General features: G+C 37.1%; 1 protein-coding gene across 2 annotated transcripts in view; it reads right to left on the bottom strand.

Moving 5' to 3' along the window:
- SLC36A4 (solute carrier family 36 member 4) overlaps window positions 1–17,164 on the bottom strand; it is a 50,851-nt gene that overhangs the window by 22,617 nt on the left and 11,070 nt on the right. Inside the window, exons 2-6 of one of the 2 annotated variants that reach the window (XM_025358251.1) lie at window positions 17,004–17,127; window positions 15,761–15,851; window positions 13,847–13,935; window positions 12,724–12,819; window positions 11,832–11,916 (exon numbers count right to left, since the gene is read on the bottom strand). In XM_025358251.1, the coding sequence (XP_025214036.1) occupies window positions 11,832–11,916; window positions 12,724–12,819; window positions 13,847–13,935; window positions 15,761–15,851; window positions 17,004–17,127 (485 nt within the window). The remainder of the gene's footprint in view (window positions 1–11,831; window positions 11,917–12,723; window positions 12,820–13,846; window positions 13,936–15,760; window positions 15,852–17,003; window positions 17,128–17,164) is intronic. The other variant, XM_025358252.1, reaches the window with a different exon arrangement.

The raw sequence follows: 17,164 nt of genomic DNA on the forward strand, positions 1-17,164 counted from the left end.
GCCCTATACAGGCAATTTATAACTTATACTGGACTAAGAGACTTTCAAGTTACATCATGCACCATTTAAGAAATGCACAGCTCAGGAGATCGAGACTATCCTGGCTAACATGGTGAAACCCCGTCTCTACTAAAAATACAAAAAACTAGCCGGGCGTGGTGGCGGGCGCCTGTAGTCTCAGCTACTTGGGAGGCTGAGGCGGGAGAATGGCGTGAACCNAGCGCCTTCATCCTGGGGCTACGATGGTGAGCCGCTGGGGGAGGCCGTGGGGCTCGGGGTCTGGGGAGGCTTTGCAGGCCTGGTGTGGACGGGGCACTCCTGGTATGCAGGGTGGGGGAGGATGGCGGTGGGTGGTTCCGGAGGCGAGCAAAGGCAGAGAAGGGGCCGCACACTGGGTACTGGACGCAAAACTTTCCTTGCACCGCGGGCCGAAGCTCTGGGCGGCAGCCAGCGCGCAGGGATTTTGTTGCTACGTGTACTTGCACTTCCCCCCCCCCCCCCCCCCCCCCGGCAGGGGGGGGGGAATTTGAAAAAAAAAAAAAAAAAAAAAAAAAAAAAAAAAAAAAAAAAAGAAATGCACAGCACATGACTATCTTGTAACTGACCATCAAAACTTTACATTTTCTTTTATATAATTTAAAATAAAAGCAAAATTGGGGATTTACATTCCTTGGTTTTTACAAACATATTTGATTGTTGATTTAATGTTCTAGTAACTAAAATATTTCGAGCCAAATACTTGTTATGAAAGCAGTATCTCCAATAATTAGATTAGATAATGATCAAAGTAAAGCTCTAATAAGGCTAGCTGGCAAGAGAAAAGCAGTTATATAACCAGTATTTTAAAGGGTTGTTTTAATTATTATTAGGTGCTTTGGAATTTAAAATTAATTCTGTCACAAATATAGTATTTTAGCACTTTTGGCAAAAAAGTGGTTATAAAAATTCTGAGGATTAAAAAAATAAAATAAGAATGTAGATACATACCTAGAGCAAGATTCAGGTAAACATTTGAGTCCTTTGGTGCCCTCTAGAGACAGAGATTGGCTATCTAATAGGACTTCCTATGATCTCACATGTTTACCAAAATGTAAAACACTGAAATAAACATTATAAAATAAAATTACTAAATTCAGTTGTTTCCATTTGAGCTCAAATTTACTAAAATCCACCACTTATTAAGTTTTCAATGATCCTGTAATTTAATAGTTAAAATTCCAACGGCAGATTATGTTTGTCAGTAAAGCCAAATGCAGAATTACAGTTATAGTACCCTACATTTGTATAATGTTTTACATTTTACAAAGGCTTTCATAAACCTTTTGTCAGCTGAGCCTCACAATAAGTTTATGAGAAACAAGGGCATATTTTGTTACTATTCCCATTTTACAAATAAGGAAACTGATGCTAGACCAGGGATAAGGGGGTTTTGCTCAATGTGTGAGTTAAAACTGAGAAAGCAGAGATTTGAACTCCTATTCTACAATCAATGATTTTTGATATTGCTACATTTTTTATTTGTAATACTGTATTCCTTCCCCATTCTCCAAGCCCACATACCACTATTTTATCTATATGAGATTTTCTTGCGTATCTTAGAGTAAGAACAGACAGGAACAACATAACCACTATGGACTAGACTCATCAGAAGCACTAGGGTTCTTTATCCCCTACTGATTGTGCATAAAGACTTAATGGGACCAAGAATAGTCCTGTGGCAGTTACATAGCAGGTTTCTACATTTGTGTGGCAACTAAACCCTTAATTTTTTGGGTTAATAAAATACATTTAAATTTCATGTACATTAAAGGGAGGGTAACAATCCTATGGTTTTTAACTATAACAATAAGTAGTAATTGGTAAGGTTTAATCAACTAGTGTGTCTATGATTGTATAAAGGTATCAAATGTAAAAGAACACCTCTGTAGAGAGGGAAAATCTCTGATCTCATGCTGCTTCAGTGACCATCTCAACTACTTTCTCAAGCCTGACTGCCTTTTTTTTTCCATGTTACTCTTTATGATTCAAAAGGACTTTTACCTTCCTATCTACAGCAGGCATTCTCCTTACCTCCAGAGAATCACTTTTTCTACCTGATATTCTTAGGACATGTGCAAAGTTAAACTTTTCCATTCAACCTGAGAAGTAACTGATAATATTTCATAGGAGAAAGTCACCAATTCTAAGGTTATAAACATTTATTTTATCCACCGTATCTACTCTTTATGTCATACAAACACACTCACAGCTAAAATCCAACAAGACAATGTCCCGTGGGGTGATGAACAATTAACATACTGGATGTGACAGAGATCTAGGTTTCAACCTAATTCCATATGACTTATGGCACACTACTCATATTTTGTGAGACTGCTTTCTCATTCATAAAATGAGCATAGTACTTACTTTACAGAGTAGTTATAAAGATTAAATAATGTATATCATGTTTTGTAAATATAAAATTATAAGGCATTACTAACATTATTCTTAAATTCAAACAGAGCTTGTAACTCCTTTAGAAGATAGGTATTAGAAAAGACACAGTACTACCATGTTGCACAACCCTAGAAAGGCATAATTTCCATCATATTATATATAAATGACTGGTAAGATGGTATGTCTTATAACTTCTTGTTAATAAAAAGCCTCTTAATGGGGTTAGGAGTCCTAGGAAAATGCAATTTGTAGAATTAAATATTTGTAAAATCTAAAGGATGTCATCTATAACAAGTAATGCTAATGGAAGGACTGATGCTTTATTTTGATAAACAAAAGAGTATAAACAGGACTCTAACTCTAATTACTGTTACTCTTTTCTATGTCCTCTACATCTCCCATGGCTACTTGCTCTCGCTAAGACCTTTCACTCTATTCTGTAGTCACAATACATATGAGGGAACACCTGTGTCTGATGGTTTAGATTACAGATTTTTCTACCAGAAACTGTGTATAAGAACTTAATTATTTGCAAATATCTAGTAAAAGATAGAAGAAATAGTTTAAAAGGATATTTTGGAAAAAAAATAATAAAATGAGGGTAGAAAGAAAAACTACAGAATTTATTGGGACTCTCAGATGCAGACAGCACCTAAAAGTACTCTCCTGGCTAAAACTGTCAGCAGTTACAACACTAATCTCTTGATACCATTCCCTTTTTTAAAAACATTTTGTTATTTTATTTTTCCATACATTATTGGGGTACAGGTGGTAGTTACATGACTAAGTTCTTTACTGGTGATTTGTGAGATCCTGGTGCACCCATCAACAAAGCAGTATACACTACACCATATTTGTTGTCTTTTATCCCTTGTCCCCTCCCACTCTTCCCCCCAAGTCCCCAAAGTCCACTGTATCATTCTTATGCCTTTGTGTCCTCATAGCTTAGCTCCCACATATCAGTGAGAACATACAATGTTTGGTTTTCCATTCCTGAGTTACTTCAGTTAGAATAATAGTCTCCAATCTCATCCAAATGCTATTAATTCATTCCTTTTTATGGCTGACTAGTACTCCATCACACATGTGTGTATATATATATATATATATATATATATGATGGATATACATATGATGATATATATATCACAGTTCTTTATCCACTCGTTGGTCGATGGGCATTTGAGCTGCTTCCACAATTTTGCAATTGTGAATTGTGCTGCTATAAACATGCGTGTGCAAGTATCTTTTTAGAATAATGACTTATTTTCCTCTGGGTAGATACCCAGTAGTGGGAATGCTGGATCAAATGGTAGTTCTACTTTCAGTTCTTTAAGGAATCTCCACACTGTTTTCCATAGCGGCTGTACTAGTTTACATTCCCACCAGAAGTGTAGAAGTGTTTCCTGATCACTGCGTCCACACAAACATCTACTATATTTTTAATTTTTTGATTATGGCCATTATGCAGGAGTAAGGTGGTATCGCATTGTGGTTTTGATTTGCATTTCCCTGATCATTAGTGATTCTGAGCATTTTTTCATGTTTGTTGGCCATTTGTATGTCTTCTTTTGAGAACTGTCTATTCATGTCCTTAGCCCAGTTTTTGATGCAGCTGTTTTTTTCCTTCCTGATTTGTTTGCGTTCATTGTAGATTCTGGATATTAATTCTTTGTCAGATGTATAGATTGTGAAGATTTTCTCCCACTCTGTGGGTTGTCTGTTTACTGACTGTTTCTTTTGCTGTGCAAAAGCTCTTTAGTTTAATTAGGTCCCAGCTATTTATCTTTGTTTTTATTGCATTTGCTTTTGGGTTTTTGGTCATGAAATCCTTGAGTAAGCCAATGTTTGGAAGGGTTTGTTCAATGTTATCTTCCAGAATTTTTATACTTTCAGGTCTTAAGTCCTTAATCCATCTTGCGTTGATTTTTGTATAAGGTGACAGATGAAAATCCAGTTTCATCCTCCTACATGTGGCTAGCCAATTATCCCAGTACCATGTGTTGAAAAGGGTGTCCTTTCCCCATTTTTTGTTTTTGTTTGCTTTGTTGAAGATCAGTTGACCGTAAGTATTTGGCTTTATTTCTGGGTTCTCTCTTCTGTTCCATTGGTCTATATGCCTATTTTTATACCAGTACCACACTCTTTTGATGACTACGGCTTTATAGGATAGTTTGAAATCAGGTAGTGTGATGCCTCCAGATTTGTTATTCTTGCTTAGTCTTGCTTTGGCTATGCAGGCTCTTTTTTAGTTCCATATGAATTTTAGAATTGTTTTTTCTAACTCTGTGAAGAATGGTGGTGGTATTTTGATGGGGATTGCATTGAATTTGTAGACTGCTTTTGGCAGTATGGTCATTTTCACAATATGATTCTACCCATCCACATATATGGGATGTGCTTCCATTTGTTTTTGTTTTCTATGATTTCTTTCAGCAGTGTTTTGTAGTTTTCCTTGTAGGGGTCTTTTGACTCTTTGGTTAGGTATATTCCTAAGTAGTTTAATTTTTTTTTTTTTGCTTAAGTTACAATTTTTATTGTACATTATTTTATTGTTCCTCATAGGTTAACTCAGACTGAGGAGGAGAGGTTGGAACAACAAATACCTGGAGAGTGATAACTGTGTCAGGTGCTATCCTGTGTGTTTGCAGGTCTTTTGTTTTGCTTTGTTTTTTGTTTCTTGTTTTTTTTTTAATTATACTTTAAGTTCTAGGGTACATGTGCACAACGTGCAGGCTTGTTACGTATGTATATATGTGCCACATTGGTGTGCTGCACCCATTAACTTGTCATTTACATTAGGTATATCTCCTAATGCTATCCCTCCCCACTCCCCCAACCCCACGACAGGCCCCGGTGTGTGATGTTCCCTACCCTGTGTCCAAGTGTTTTTATTGTTCAATTCCCACCTATGAGTGAGAACATGCGGTGTTTGACTTTCTGTCCTTGCAACAGTTTGCTCAGAATGATGGTTTCCAGCTTCATCCATGTCCCTACGAAGGACATGAACTCATCCTTTTTTATGGCTGCATAGTATTCCATGGTGTATTTGTGCCACATTTTCTTAATCCAGTCTATTGCTGATGGACATTAGGGTGGGTTCCAAGTCTTTGCTATTGTCAATACTGCCGCAATAAACATATGTGTGCATGTGTCTTTATAGCAATGATTTATAATCCTTTGGGTATATACCCAGTAATGGGATGGCTGGGTCACATGGCATTTCTAGTTCTAGATCCTTCAGGAATTGCCACACTGTCTTCCACAATGGTTGAACTAGTTTACAGTCCCATCAACAGTGTAACAGTGTTCCTATTTCTTCACATCCTCTCCAGCACATGTTGTTTCCTGACTTTTTAATGATCGTCATTCTAACTGGGGTGAGACAGTATCTCACTGTGGTTTTGATATGCATTTCTTTGATAGCCAGTGATGATGAGCATTTTTTCATGTGCCTGTTGGCTGCATAAATGTCTTCTTTTGAGAAATCTCTGTTCATATCCTTCACCAACTTTCTGATGGGTTTTTTTCTGGTCAATTTGTTTAAGTTCTTTGTAGATTCTGGATATTAGCCCTTTGTCAGATGGGTAGATTGTAAAAATTTTCTCCCATTCTGTAGGTTGCCTGTTCACTCTGATGGTAGTTTCTTTTGTTCTGTAGAAGCTCTTTGGTTTAATTAGATTCCATTTGTCAATTATTGCTTTTGTTGCCATTGCTTTTGGTGTTTTAGTCATGAAGTCCTTGCCCATGCCTATGGCCTGAATGGTATTGCCTAGGTTTTCTTCTAGGGTTTTTATGGTTTTAGGTCTAACATTTAATCCTTTAATCTATCTTGAATTAACTTTTGTATGAAGTGTAAGGAAGGGATCCAGTTTCAGCTTTCTATACATGACTAGCCAATTTTCCCAGCACCATTTATTAAATAGGGAATCCTTTCCCCATTTCTTGTTTTTGTCAGGTTTGTCAAAGATCTGATGGTTGTAGATGTGTGGTATTATTTCTGAGGGCTATGTTCTGTTCCATTGGTCTATATCTCTGTTTTGGTACCAGTACCATGCTGTTTTGGTTACTGTAGCCTTGTACTATAGTTTGAAGTCAGGTAGCATGATGCCTCCAGCTTTGTTCTTTTGACTTAGGATTGTCTTGCAATGCAGGCTCTTGGTTCCATATGAACTTTAAAGTATTTTTTTCCAATTCTGTGAAGAATGTCATTGGTAGCTTGATGGGGACAGCATTGAATCTATAAATTACTGTGGGCAGTATGGCCATTTTCATGATATTGATTCTTCCTATCCATGAGCATGGAATGTTCTTCCATTTGTTTGTGTTCTCTTTTATTTCGCTGAGCAGTGGTTTGTAGTTCTCCTTGAAGAGGCCCTTCACCTCACTTGTAAGTTGGATTCCTAGGTATTTTATTCTCTTTGAAGCAACTGTGAATGAGAGTTCACTCATGATTTGGCTGTCTGTGTTTTTGTTATTGGTGTATAGGAATGCCTGTGATTTTTGTACATTGATTTTGTATCCTGAGACTGCTGAAGTTGCTTATCAGCTTAAGGAGATTTTGTTCTGAAACAAAGAGGTTTTCTAAATATACAATCATGTCATCTGCAAACAGGGACAATTTGACTTCTTCTTTTCCTAATTGAATACCCTTTATTTCTTTCTCCTGCCTGACTGCCCTGACTAGAACTTCCAACACTATGTTGAATAGGAGTGGTGAGAGAGGGCATCCCTGTCTTGTGCCAGTTTTCAGAGGGAATGCTTCCAGTTTTTCCCCATTCAGTGTGATACTGGCTGTAGGTTTGTCATAAATAGCTCTTACTATTTTGAGGTATGTCCCAGAGGTACAAAGAGGAGCTGCTACTATTCCTTCTGAACTCACTGTGGTTTTGATTTGCATTTCTCTGGTGGTCTGGTGGTGACAAAATCTCTCTGCATTTGCTTGTCTGTAAAGGATTTTATTTCTCCTTCACTTATGAAGCTTGGTTTGGCTGGATACGAAATTTTGGGTTGAATATTCTTTTCTTTAAGAATGTTGAATATTGGCCCCCACTCTCTTCTGGCTTGTAGAGTTTCTGCCGAAAGATCCACTGTTCGTCTGATGAGCTTCCCTTTGTGGATAAGCTGACCTCTCTCTCTGGCTGCCCTTAATATTTTTTCTTTCATTTCAACTTTGGTGAATCTGACAATTATGTGTCTTGGAGTTGCTCTTCTTGAGGAGTACCTTTGTGGCGTTCTCTGTATTTCCCGAATTTGAATGTTGGCCTGCCTTGCTAGGTTGGGGAAGTTCTCCTGGATAATATCCTGAAGTGTTTTCCAATTTGGTTCCATTCTCCCTGTCACTTTCAGGTACACCAATCAGACGTAGATTTGGTCTTTTCACATAGTCCAATATTTCTTGGAGGCTTTGTTCATTTCTTTTTACTCTTTTTTCTCTAAACTTCTCTTCTCACTTCATTTCATTCATTTGATCTTCAATCACTGATACCCTTTCTTCCACTTGATCAAATAGGCTACTGAAGCTTGTGCATGCATCATGTAGTTCCCATGCCATGGTTTTCAGCTCCATCAGGTCATTTAAGGTCTTCTCTACACTACTTATTCTAGTTAGCCATTTGTCTCATCTTTTTTCAAGGTTTTTTAGCTTCTTTGCGATGGGTTCAAACATCCTCCTTTAGCTCAGAGAAGTTTGTTACTACCGATCGTCTGAAGCCTTCTTCTCTCAACTTGTCAATTCTCCACCCAGCTTTGTTCTGTTGCTGGCAAGGAGCTGCATTCCTTTGGTCTTTGATGATGGTGACGTACAGATGGGGTTTTGGTATCGATGTCCTTTCCATTCGTTAGTTTTCCTTCTAACAGTCAGGACCCTCAGCTGCAGGTCTGCTGGAGTTTACTGGAGGTCCACTCCAGACCCTGTTTGCCTGGGTATCACTAGCAGAGGCTGCAGAACAACAAATATTGCAGAACGGCAGATGTTGCTGCCTGATCCTTCCTGTGGAAACTTCGTCTCAGACGGGCACCCAGCTGTATGAGGTGTCAGTCAGCCCCTACTGGGAGGTGTCTCCCAGTTAGGCTACTCAGGGGTCAGGGACCCACTTGAGGAGGCAGTCTGTCCATTCTCAGATCTCAAACTCCGTGTTCGGAGAACCACTACTCTCTTCAAAGCTGTCAGGTGGGGACGTTTAAGTCTGCAGAAGTTTCTGCTGCCTTTTGTTCAGCTATGCCCTGCCCCTAGAGGTGCAGTCATGCCCTGCCCCTAGAGGTGCAGTCTACAGAGGCAGGCAGCCCTCCTTGACCTGCAGTTGGCTTCACCCAGTTCGAGCTTCCCCGCTGCTTTGTTTACCCACTCAAGCCTCAGCAATGGTGGACACCCCTCCCCCAGTCTTGCTGTCACCTTGCAGTTCGATCTCAGACTGCTGTGCTAGCAGTGAGCAAGGCTCTGTGGGCGTGGGACCCTCCAAGCCAGGCACGGGATATAATCTCCTAGTGTGCCGTTTGCTAAGATGTTGGAAAAGCGCAGTATTAGGATGAGAGTGTCCCAATTTTCCAGGTACCATCTGTCATGGCTTCCCTTGGCTAGGAAAGGGAATTTCCCGATACCCTGTGCTTCCCAGGTGAGGTGATGCCCTGCCCTGCTTTGGCTCACACTCCATGGGCTGCAACCACTGTCCAACAAGCCCCAGTGAGATGAACCCGGTACCTCAATTGGAAATGCAGGAATCACACCATCTTCTGCGTCACTCACACTGGGAGCTGTAGACTGGAGCTGTTCCTATTCAGCCATCTTGGAACCAGCAAGTAGTTTAATTTTTTTTGCGGCTTTTGTAAAAGGAAAAGGGGTTGAGTTCCTGATTTGATTCTCCACTTGGTCACTGTTGGTTTATAAGAAGAGCTACTGATTTGTGTACATTAATCTTGTATCCAGAAACTTTGCTGAATTATTTTATCAGTCACAGAACATACCATAATGTAATAAAAGCCATCTATGACAAACCCACAGCCAACGTAATACTGAATGGGGAAAAGTTTAAAGCATTCCCTCTGAGAACTGGGGCAAGACAAGGATGCCCACTCTCACCACTCCTCTTCAACATAGTACTGGAAGTCCTAGCCAGAGCAATCAGACAAGAGAAAGAAATAAAGGGCATCCAAATTGGTAAAGAGGAAGTCAAACTGTCCCTATTTGTTGATGATATGATCACTTACCTTGAAAACCCTAAGGACACCATTCCTTTTATAGACACAGGAAAATGGCTGTGAAAGTGAGAAACCAAGCTAAAACAATCATGTAGGTGCTGAAAGAGAAAAGTTGACAGAGAAAATGGGAAAAATGGGTGTTTGCACAGGGTGGGAGCAAGAAAAGTAGCAGAGACCATCACTGCAGAAATCAAACAAAAGGATTAAACCCTTTCAGTCCAGAAAGTTTTACTGACACTTGTGCAATCAACCAGGTACAGTACGAGGTCTGAGAAATAAAGACATGAAAAAGGTATAATCTCTCCCAGTGCAAGGAGTTCATTTTCCTTCAGAGCCAATAACCATATTGGGTACTGATAAGCCAGGCACTCTTAGATGCTAGTTTACAGTGATGAACACAAGGGATATGGGAGTCCCTTCCTTCATGGGGCTTGCTGTCTACTGGTGAAAAATAACTTCTAAATTAACTTCAGTACAGCATGATCAAGGCTATTTTAAAAAGTGACACAGAAGGCCGGGCACGGTGGCTCAAGCCTGCAATCCCAGCACTTTGGGAGGCCGAGACAGGCGGATTACGAGGTCAGGAGATCAAGACCATCCTGGCTAACACGGTGAAACCCCATCTCTACTAAAAAATACAAACAACTAGCCAGGCAAGGTGGCAGGCACCTGTTGTCCCAGCTACTCGGGAGGCTGAGGCAGGAGAATGGCATAAACCCGGGAGGCGGAGCTTGCAGTGAGCTGAGATCCGGCCACTGCACTCCAGCCTGGGCGACAGAGCGAGACTCTGTCTCAAAAAAACAAAAAAAAAAAGTGACACAGAAGCCACGAGAAAAACCAATAAATTCTGGCAAGAGATAAAGAAAAGGAAAGCATGGAAGGAACAGTTAAGAAAGGTTTCACAGAACAGGTACATTTAAGTTTCCAGACATTTAAGGTTCCATATATACACAAAGCTTTTCTAGATGCTGAGACATGGTACACTGGAAAGAAAACTGACCAGAAATCCAAGCCCCAATTCCTAACTAGCTATGAATTCTTTTATAAAAGAGGGTTTGACTCAATGACTTCTTCCAACACAAAAATCTAAGTGAATGGCTCAAATACAGCATATAGGGATAGTCTAAATCAGGGGTTAACAAACTACGGTCTGTAGGCTACCTATATTTGCAAATAAAATTTTACCTAAATACAGCCATATCTATTTGTTTACATATTGTTGCCTATGGTTGAACTGAGTAGTTACAACAGAGACCATATGGCCTGCAAAGCAGAAAATACTTTTTATCTGGCCCTCTATAGAAACAGTTTGCCAATTCTCAGTGAAATGAAGCATAGTCTATACTTAGAAAAGAGAGTCAAATACACACAAATGCACAAGAACCCACACAAACATAGGTTCTTTAGAAAACATACTCACTTCATCATTTTGCATAAAAATATCTAGAAGACAATCCTATATATTACTATGTAAAATGTTTACTGTACCATGGACATGTGGATAATTAATAAACATTACTGATTAAAATAATGATTAAAGAAGAGCAGAGGATAACGTAGGAATAATGATACCAGTCATAAAGAAAAGTGCTTTATAGTATTGTTTTGATGGAGGGATTTTTTATTTCAGTGCTTTCCACATTTGTCCAAATACACTGTCAATCTCTTCCAAGACTGAACACCACTTCTTCTTAAAGCAAACCTTCATAATATGAGAAAGTTTCTGAAAGAACTACAGAAAGCTGTTCATTTTTGGACACAGTATCTTTTTACACAATGGCTATAATTACTGGATTTTAATAATGAATGTTCACTATTTTTACTTGATTTTTTTAGGCTACTGGCTAAAGCCTTATATCGTTCTTTATAGAATGCCAATGTAAAGAATATGCTTCCAAAGCCTCTCTGTATATGCTTTTGAGATCTAAGTTTCACATAGCTAAGAAATCAGTAAATTATGTCATATTCTGATCTGAGAAAACAAGCATTATCAGTATTATAACAAAATAGTAAAATCAACAATTACAGCAGAAATCCAAATTGCAAGAAAAAAAGACTAAAGGAAAATCTGTAAAGGAAGATTATTTATGAAAGGGAACACATTTTCAAATTCAACCATGGCTTCCACAGAAGAAATATGAAGCCATAACTAGGGCTTTAGAAGAAAATGATTTCATTAACTGAAGAAAAATACTCACTTGTTTCACATTTTCAGCTAAGAAGACAATATAAACACTACAGAATCCCAGCTGTGTTATCACCAGAAAAAAGTCAACCACACTCCTGAAAAAAGATATCCACAAATAAGTATCCATAAGAGCTACTGAAATGTCAATATATTTTATTTCTCTTTTCAAAAGTTTTAAAACATTTTATTGTAGTATATATCCTCCTACTCAGCATATCAGGAACTCTGAGCAGCTCATACCAAACCTAACTTCCTGAAAATCTCCAGAAAGGCCATACTTAACTATAAACTACTCTACTAACACTGTTCTTGTTTTAATTCCCATCTCACATGTCATCTGTACAACAGGTAGCACTTTGCTGACTGCTTATGCTTCCTTATTTTTCTAGTCCTGTATTCATCTGACTTTGCTGAGGCAGAGCCACCAATAATAAAGTTACATTTAAATAACAAGACAATAAAATAAGGTTATGCTAAAATATATCCATACCTCAGATAAGCATGTAACTAAATACTACAACTTCATTTGAAATAATGAGACAACAACATTTTTCTTGTTTTCCTTTATTTAAAAAATTAATGAACATGATTATGTCATTATCTGAGCAGGTCATGCTTTATAAATACCATTTTATTTCATCTACCATAATGATCCTGTGAAATAGGTATTACTACAAACTCATTTCATAGTGAGAAAACCAAACCACAATGATAAGTAATTTGATCAAGGTCAGAAAACTGAAAAACGGTCAAGTTCAGATTAGAACCCAAGTCTGTTTAAGGGTTACGTATGTCTATTTTCCAGCTTTATCATATTTTTATTTATGTATCTTGTTAGATTAAAATCCTTAAAATTAACATAATTTTAACAATCACATATTAATAACAGAATAAGTACTTACCGTCCCCATGCTGCTTGCTTCTGAAGACAACTCCAAGGACTCACTTCCATAGCAAAGCTCACGGTGTCACCGTAACCTAATGTTGACTTTTTAAACCTGTAATTTAATGACATACATGCAAAGGAAAAAAGAAAAATTTTAAGTTGGTCCATAAAACCATCTCTTGAAATAAATATAAAATAAATAGGAATTAATAAATGCAAGGCTATGCACTGATAAATGAGTTATCAAAATGTTAAGATCTTCATACTTTTAAAGCATGCCTCATAAAATTTTAAAAGTTTAAATCTGTCCTTTTTACCAGCATATTAATTTTATCTACTGCTAAAGTTCATGTAACTTTAGCACATAACTTGTAACTTGTAACTTAATATTTGTGCTTTATTAATTTAAATATTTCAAATGCCTAAAACAACTACATTATTCATGTCTAAATTATTCCATTCTTAGAATAGCATTAATTAATAATACATCTGTGCAAGGCTGCACAATACATTTTCACATAAACTATCTCATTTAATCTTCCCATGAGGTAGGTATTATTTCTCCATTCTCTCTTTTTTTTTTTCCCAAGTATACATTGTTATATAAAGCTCATAAATGATTTGCCCAAAGTTTTAACAGTATGTAATAACAACAAAAAAGAGTCAAGATTTGACATTAGGCCACTAGAATACATATGGTCTACTGTCCAGTAGAAGTATTTCATGATACAAAAATAAAGAAAAATAATATTATCTTGTTGACTATCTACTAACCCATACATAACCAGAGAGCACCAAAGGCATTATAATCAAAAGAGAATTACTAACACATAGAAGACCACTATGCTATAGCTAAAAGTCACACCACTGTCTCCATTGCCTCTATATATCTTTTCTAATTTTTTCCATTTATACTGAGAAACCATACTATTTCACTAATAAGGCTACCTTTTAAAAATAAATAGATTCTAACCAGATTTAAATCATATGAAATGCTACCTTCTTCCATATTCATTACCTTAGATGTATCTATATCAGAGCTTAAAGGAAATACAAAGCACAGTAGAATATAAGACTATCTGATGCTCTAAATAAAAAGATAGCTTTGAAATAATTAGGCTTAACAAATCCACATTTACCTCAGACACAGAAAGTGACTGCAACGTACCAATATGTGCATACAGTGAACAGAAATAATTCCTATAAACACAAGGCTGATTGGTCCAAGCTGTGGGGAAAAAAATGTATAAGGTTTAAATATTTAACAGAAATTGAGTAATCTCATAAGCAATGAATCAATGGATTTTTCATGTGCACTGAATAAATACTTTTTGGGCAAAATGATTAGTCATTGCATAAGGGAAAACTAATAAACCTGATGCAGAAACAATTTCGAGTAATATTTAAGACAATAATGTATAATTCCATCTTATTAGCTACTTAAACCTATGAATATGGAGCATAGATAACAAAGTAGGATAGAACACAAGATCATATTGAATATCAAATGGCAAGTCTACAACTACCAGTGACCCACCGTTATAATTATACGCAACCATGCATCATTACTGAAATCCCTAAAAAGCACAATGTCAAACGGAGACTGCGAGCAATTTACTTCTACAGACTGCTTGTTGGGTACTTACTATGTGTCAGAAACCATGCTTAGAAAATAATTATTTCAAAAAGTAGTAAATAAAATATTTTAAATATTTATTTACTAAAATTAAAGCGATGCTAATAATTATCAAGATACAACGAAAATACTGCCAAAGTTTATTTTTATAATCAAAAGTTTTTATCATCTAAATTAGGGGGGAAAAACAGTCAAATGCAGAGATAGTTAAAACTGTTTGTAGAAACTGGTCTATTCAAAAAAGGTTAAATATGATTTTATTTTTTTTTAATTTTATTTTATTTTTTTTGAGACAGAGTCTGGCTTAGTCGCCCAGGCTGGAGTGCAGTGGCGCGATCTCGGCTCACTGCAAGCTCCGCCTCCCGGGTTCACGCCATTCTCCTGCCTCAGCCTCCCGAGTAGCTGGGACTACAGGCGCCCGCCGCCTCGCCCGGCTAATTTTTTGCATTTTTAGTAGAGACGGGGTTTCACCATGTTAGCCAGGATGGTCTCGATCTCCTGACCTCGTGATCCGCCCGCCTCGGCCTCCCAAAGTGCTGGGATTACAGGCGTGAGCCACCGCGCCCGGCTAAATATGATTTTATTACATCATAAATGGGTTTCTCCCCTAACAAGGATCTCTGTAATTATAATAATTACAATAGCTGCCTCTAACAGTGCTTTACATGTTGGTTTTTAAAAGTTATTGTTATTATTTTTCTTTTTTTTGGGAGACAGAGTCTCGCTCTGTCGCCCAGGCTGGAGTGCAGTGGTGCGATCTCGGCTCACTGTAAACTCCACCTCCTGGTTTCACACCATTCTCCTGCCTCAGCCTCCCAAGTAGCTGGGACCACAGGCGTCCGCCACCACACCCGGCTAATTTTTTGTATTTTTCAGTAGAGACGGGGTTTCACCGTTTTAGCCAGGATGGTCTCAATCTTCTGACCTCGTGATCCGCCCACCTCAGCCTCCCAGAGTGCTGGGATTACAGGAATGAGCCACCGCGCCCAATCAACTTTTCTTAACTGTTATTTAAATTCTAAAAACTTTATATTTGACTCTAAAAAACTATACAATGTCACATTACCAATAATCTGATCTATAAATATATTTGTTGCTATGATTATACTGCTAAATTCAATTCCTGAAAATCCAAAATAGTAAGAAGATGTAACTATACCTGAAAATCAAAGACTGTTTTATGTTTGTGGCTTTACTTGGCTAAATATTACAAATAAGTAATGAAGTAGAAATGAATAAAGTAATTAGTATTTTTTGTTAGATATCATTATCACAGTTGACACAATTTTTTCAAGACAACATCTAAATGATCTAAACGTCACCTTACCAGGTTATATTTGACTAGGTCAGACATTAGATTGCTATAAATGAGACTGATAACTGTATCTTAACTGGTGATTACAAAGATAAGTCTTACCACTATGCCTGCATTTTTTATTGCCAATGGAAGTCCTAAAAGGCCAGTTCCAATATTTCCTTTAAGAAGGTGTATAAGAGTTTGTACAAATCTGAAAAGTAAAAGTTATAAAACTTAAATATTTTCGAACAAAATCTATTATAACATGATCATGGTTTTAGTACTAGATGGGAACTGAAAATTAATCTAGGCAAGGAACCAAATAACATTTCCATCCCACCCTGGGCTAGAAGTCATACTTGGTTCAAGTCCTATCTTTGCTAATTAAAAGCGGAATAACAAGAGTTATTGTGGATATTAAATGAGATAGTTAAATGAAATATCTGCCAAACAAGAAAGTAAAATATTAAATTAAAAAAGGCTAAAGGCATCCTCTTTACAGTGTGGTTTTGTACACAGTAAAGCAATAAATTTTTTTTAAAAAGTAATTATCTCATAAGATATTTTGCTGCTATGATTTTCAAAACAATGTTGAGTATTTGGCTAGTAACAAAGAATGTATTGACACTACCTATGTAACCATGACACTAAACATATTTGTCTATGATTGTCAACCTAAGAAGTTAATTTTAAAAATACAAGTTTAAAAACTATATGCATCAACAGGTAAGATAAACATTAATTAATTTTTAGATACTATGAATTCCCTAAGGGATTTGACCTAAAAGTAGTTTCCAGAGGCATCTGAAGGACGTCTCTTCACCGGGAAGAAATAAGTTGAAACAAAAATGAAGAGCAAAAAGTTTAAACTTATGAAACAAAAATGTTTACCTAAATATTTTTTCAGTTTATATTCTTCTTCTCTGATCAATTGCGTATTACTTTGCTTAACCATTAAACTATCATTAGAATGAGAAGTTACTCGAAACTATTAATGATGACAAAATGTCAAAAAAGGTTTGCTTTCCTACCTCCATGACTTTGTTTCAGCATAAAGAAGCATTTACTACCTACCTCCTGATCATTTCAGACATCACTTCTCTTAACATTCCTGTTCCACTTAATCAGATCTCCCTTCTTTCAAGATCCCTAGCATTTGTTAGGCATCATCACTGCAGTAATTCCTATATACTGCTCTGTGATTTAAATGCATTTCTTTCCCAAACAGACTATAAACTCATTGAAGGTGGAGACTATGTCTTATATTTGTGTCTTGTAATGTAATAGAATGTCTTCCCTGCAGAAGATTACAAAATACATACTGAATTAAAAGAAAAGGAGACTTATAAACCATAACACTTACGAAATGCCCTCTTGATCATGAAGTTGGTAATGCTTCTGAACAGGCAGAAGCTCTTGCTCATGTTCTTCATCTGATGTCCCATCAAAATTCTGCTCATTTATCAAAGGCCTCATTACATCCATCTCTTTAAAAAAGAAAAACAAAGTACTTCACTATTGCTT

The sequence above is a fragment of the Theropithecus gelada genome, chromosome 14 (genome assembly GCF_003255815.1).
Source record: "Theropithecus gelada isolate Dixy chromosome 14, Tgel_1.0, whole genome shotgun sequence".
Taxonomy (NCBI): Eukaryota; Metazoa; Chordata; class Mammalia; order Primates; family Cercopithecidae; genus Theropithecus; species Theropithecus gelada.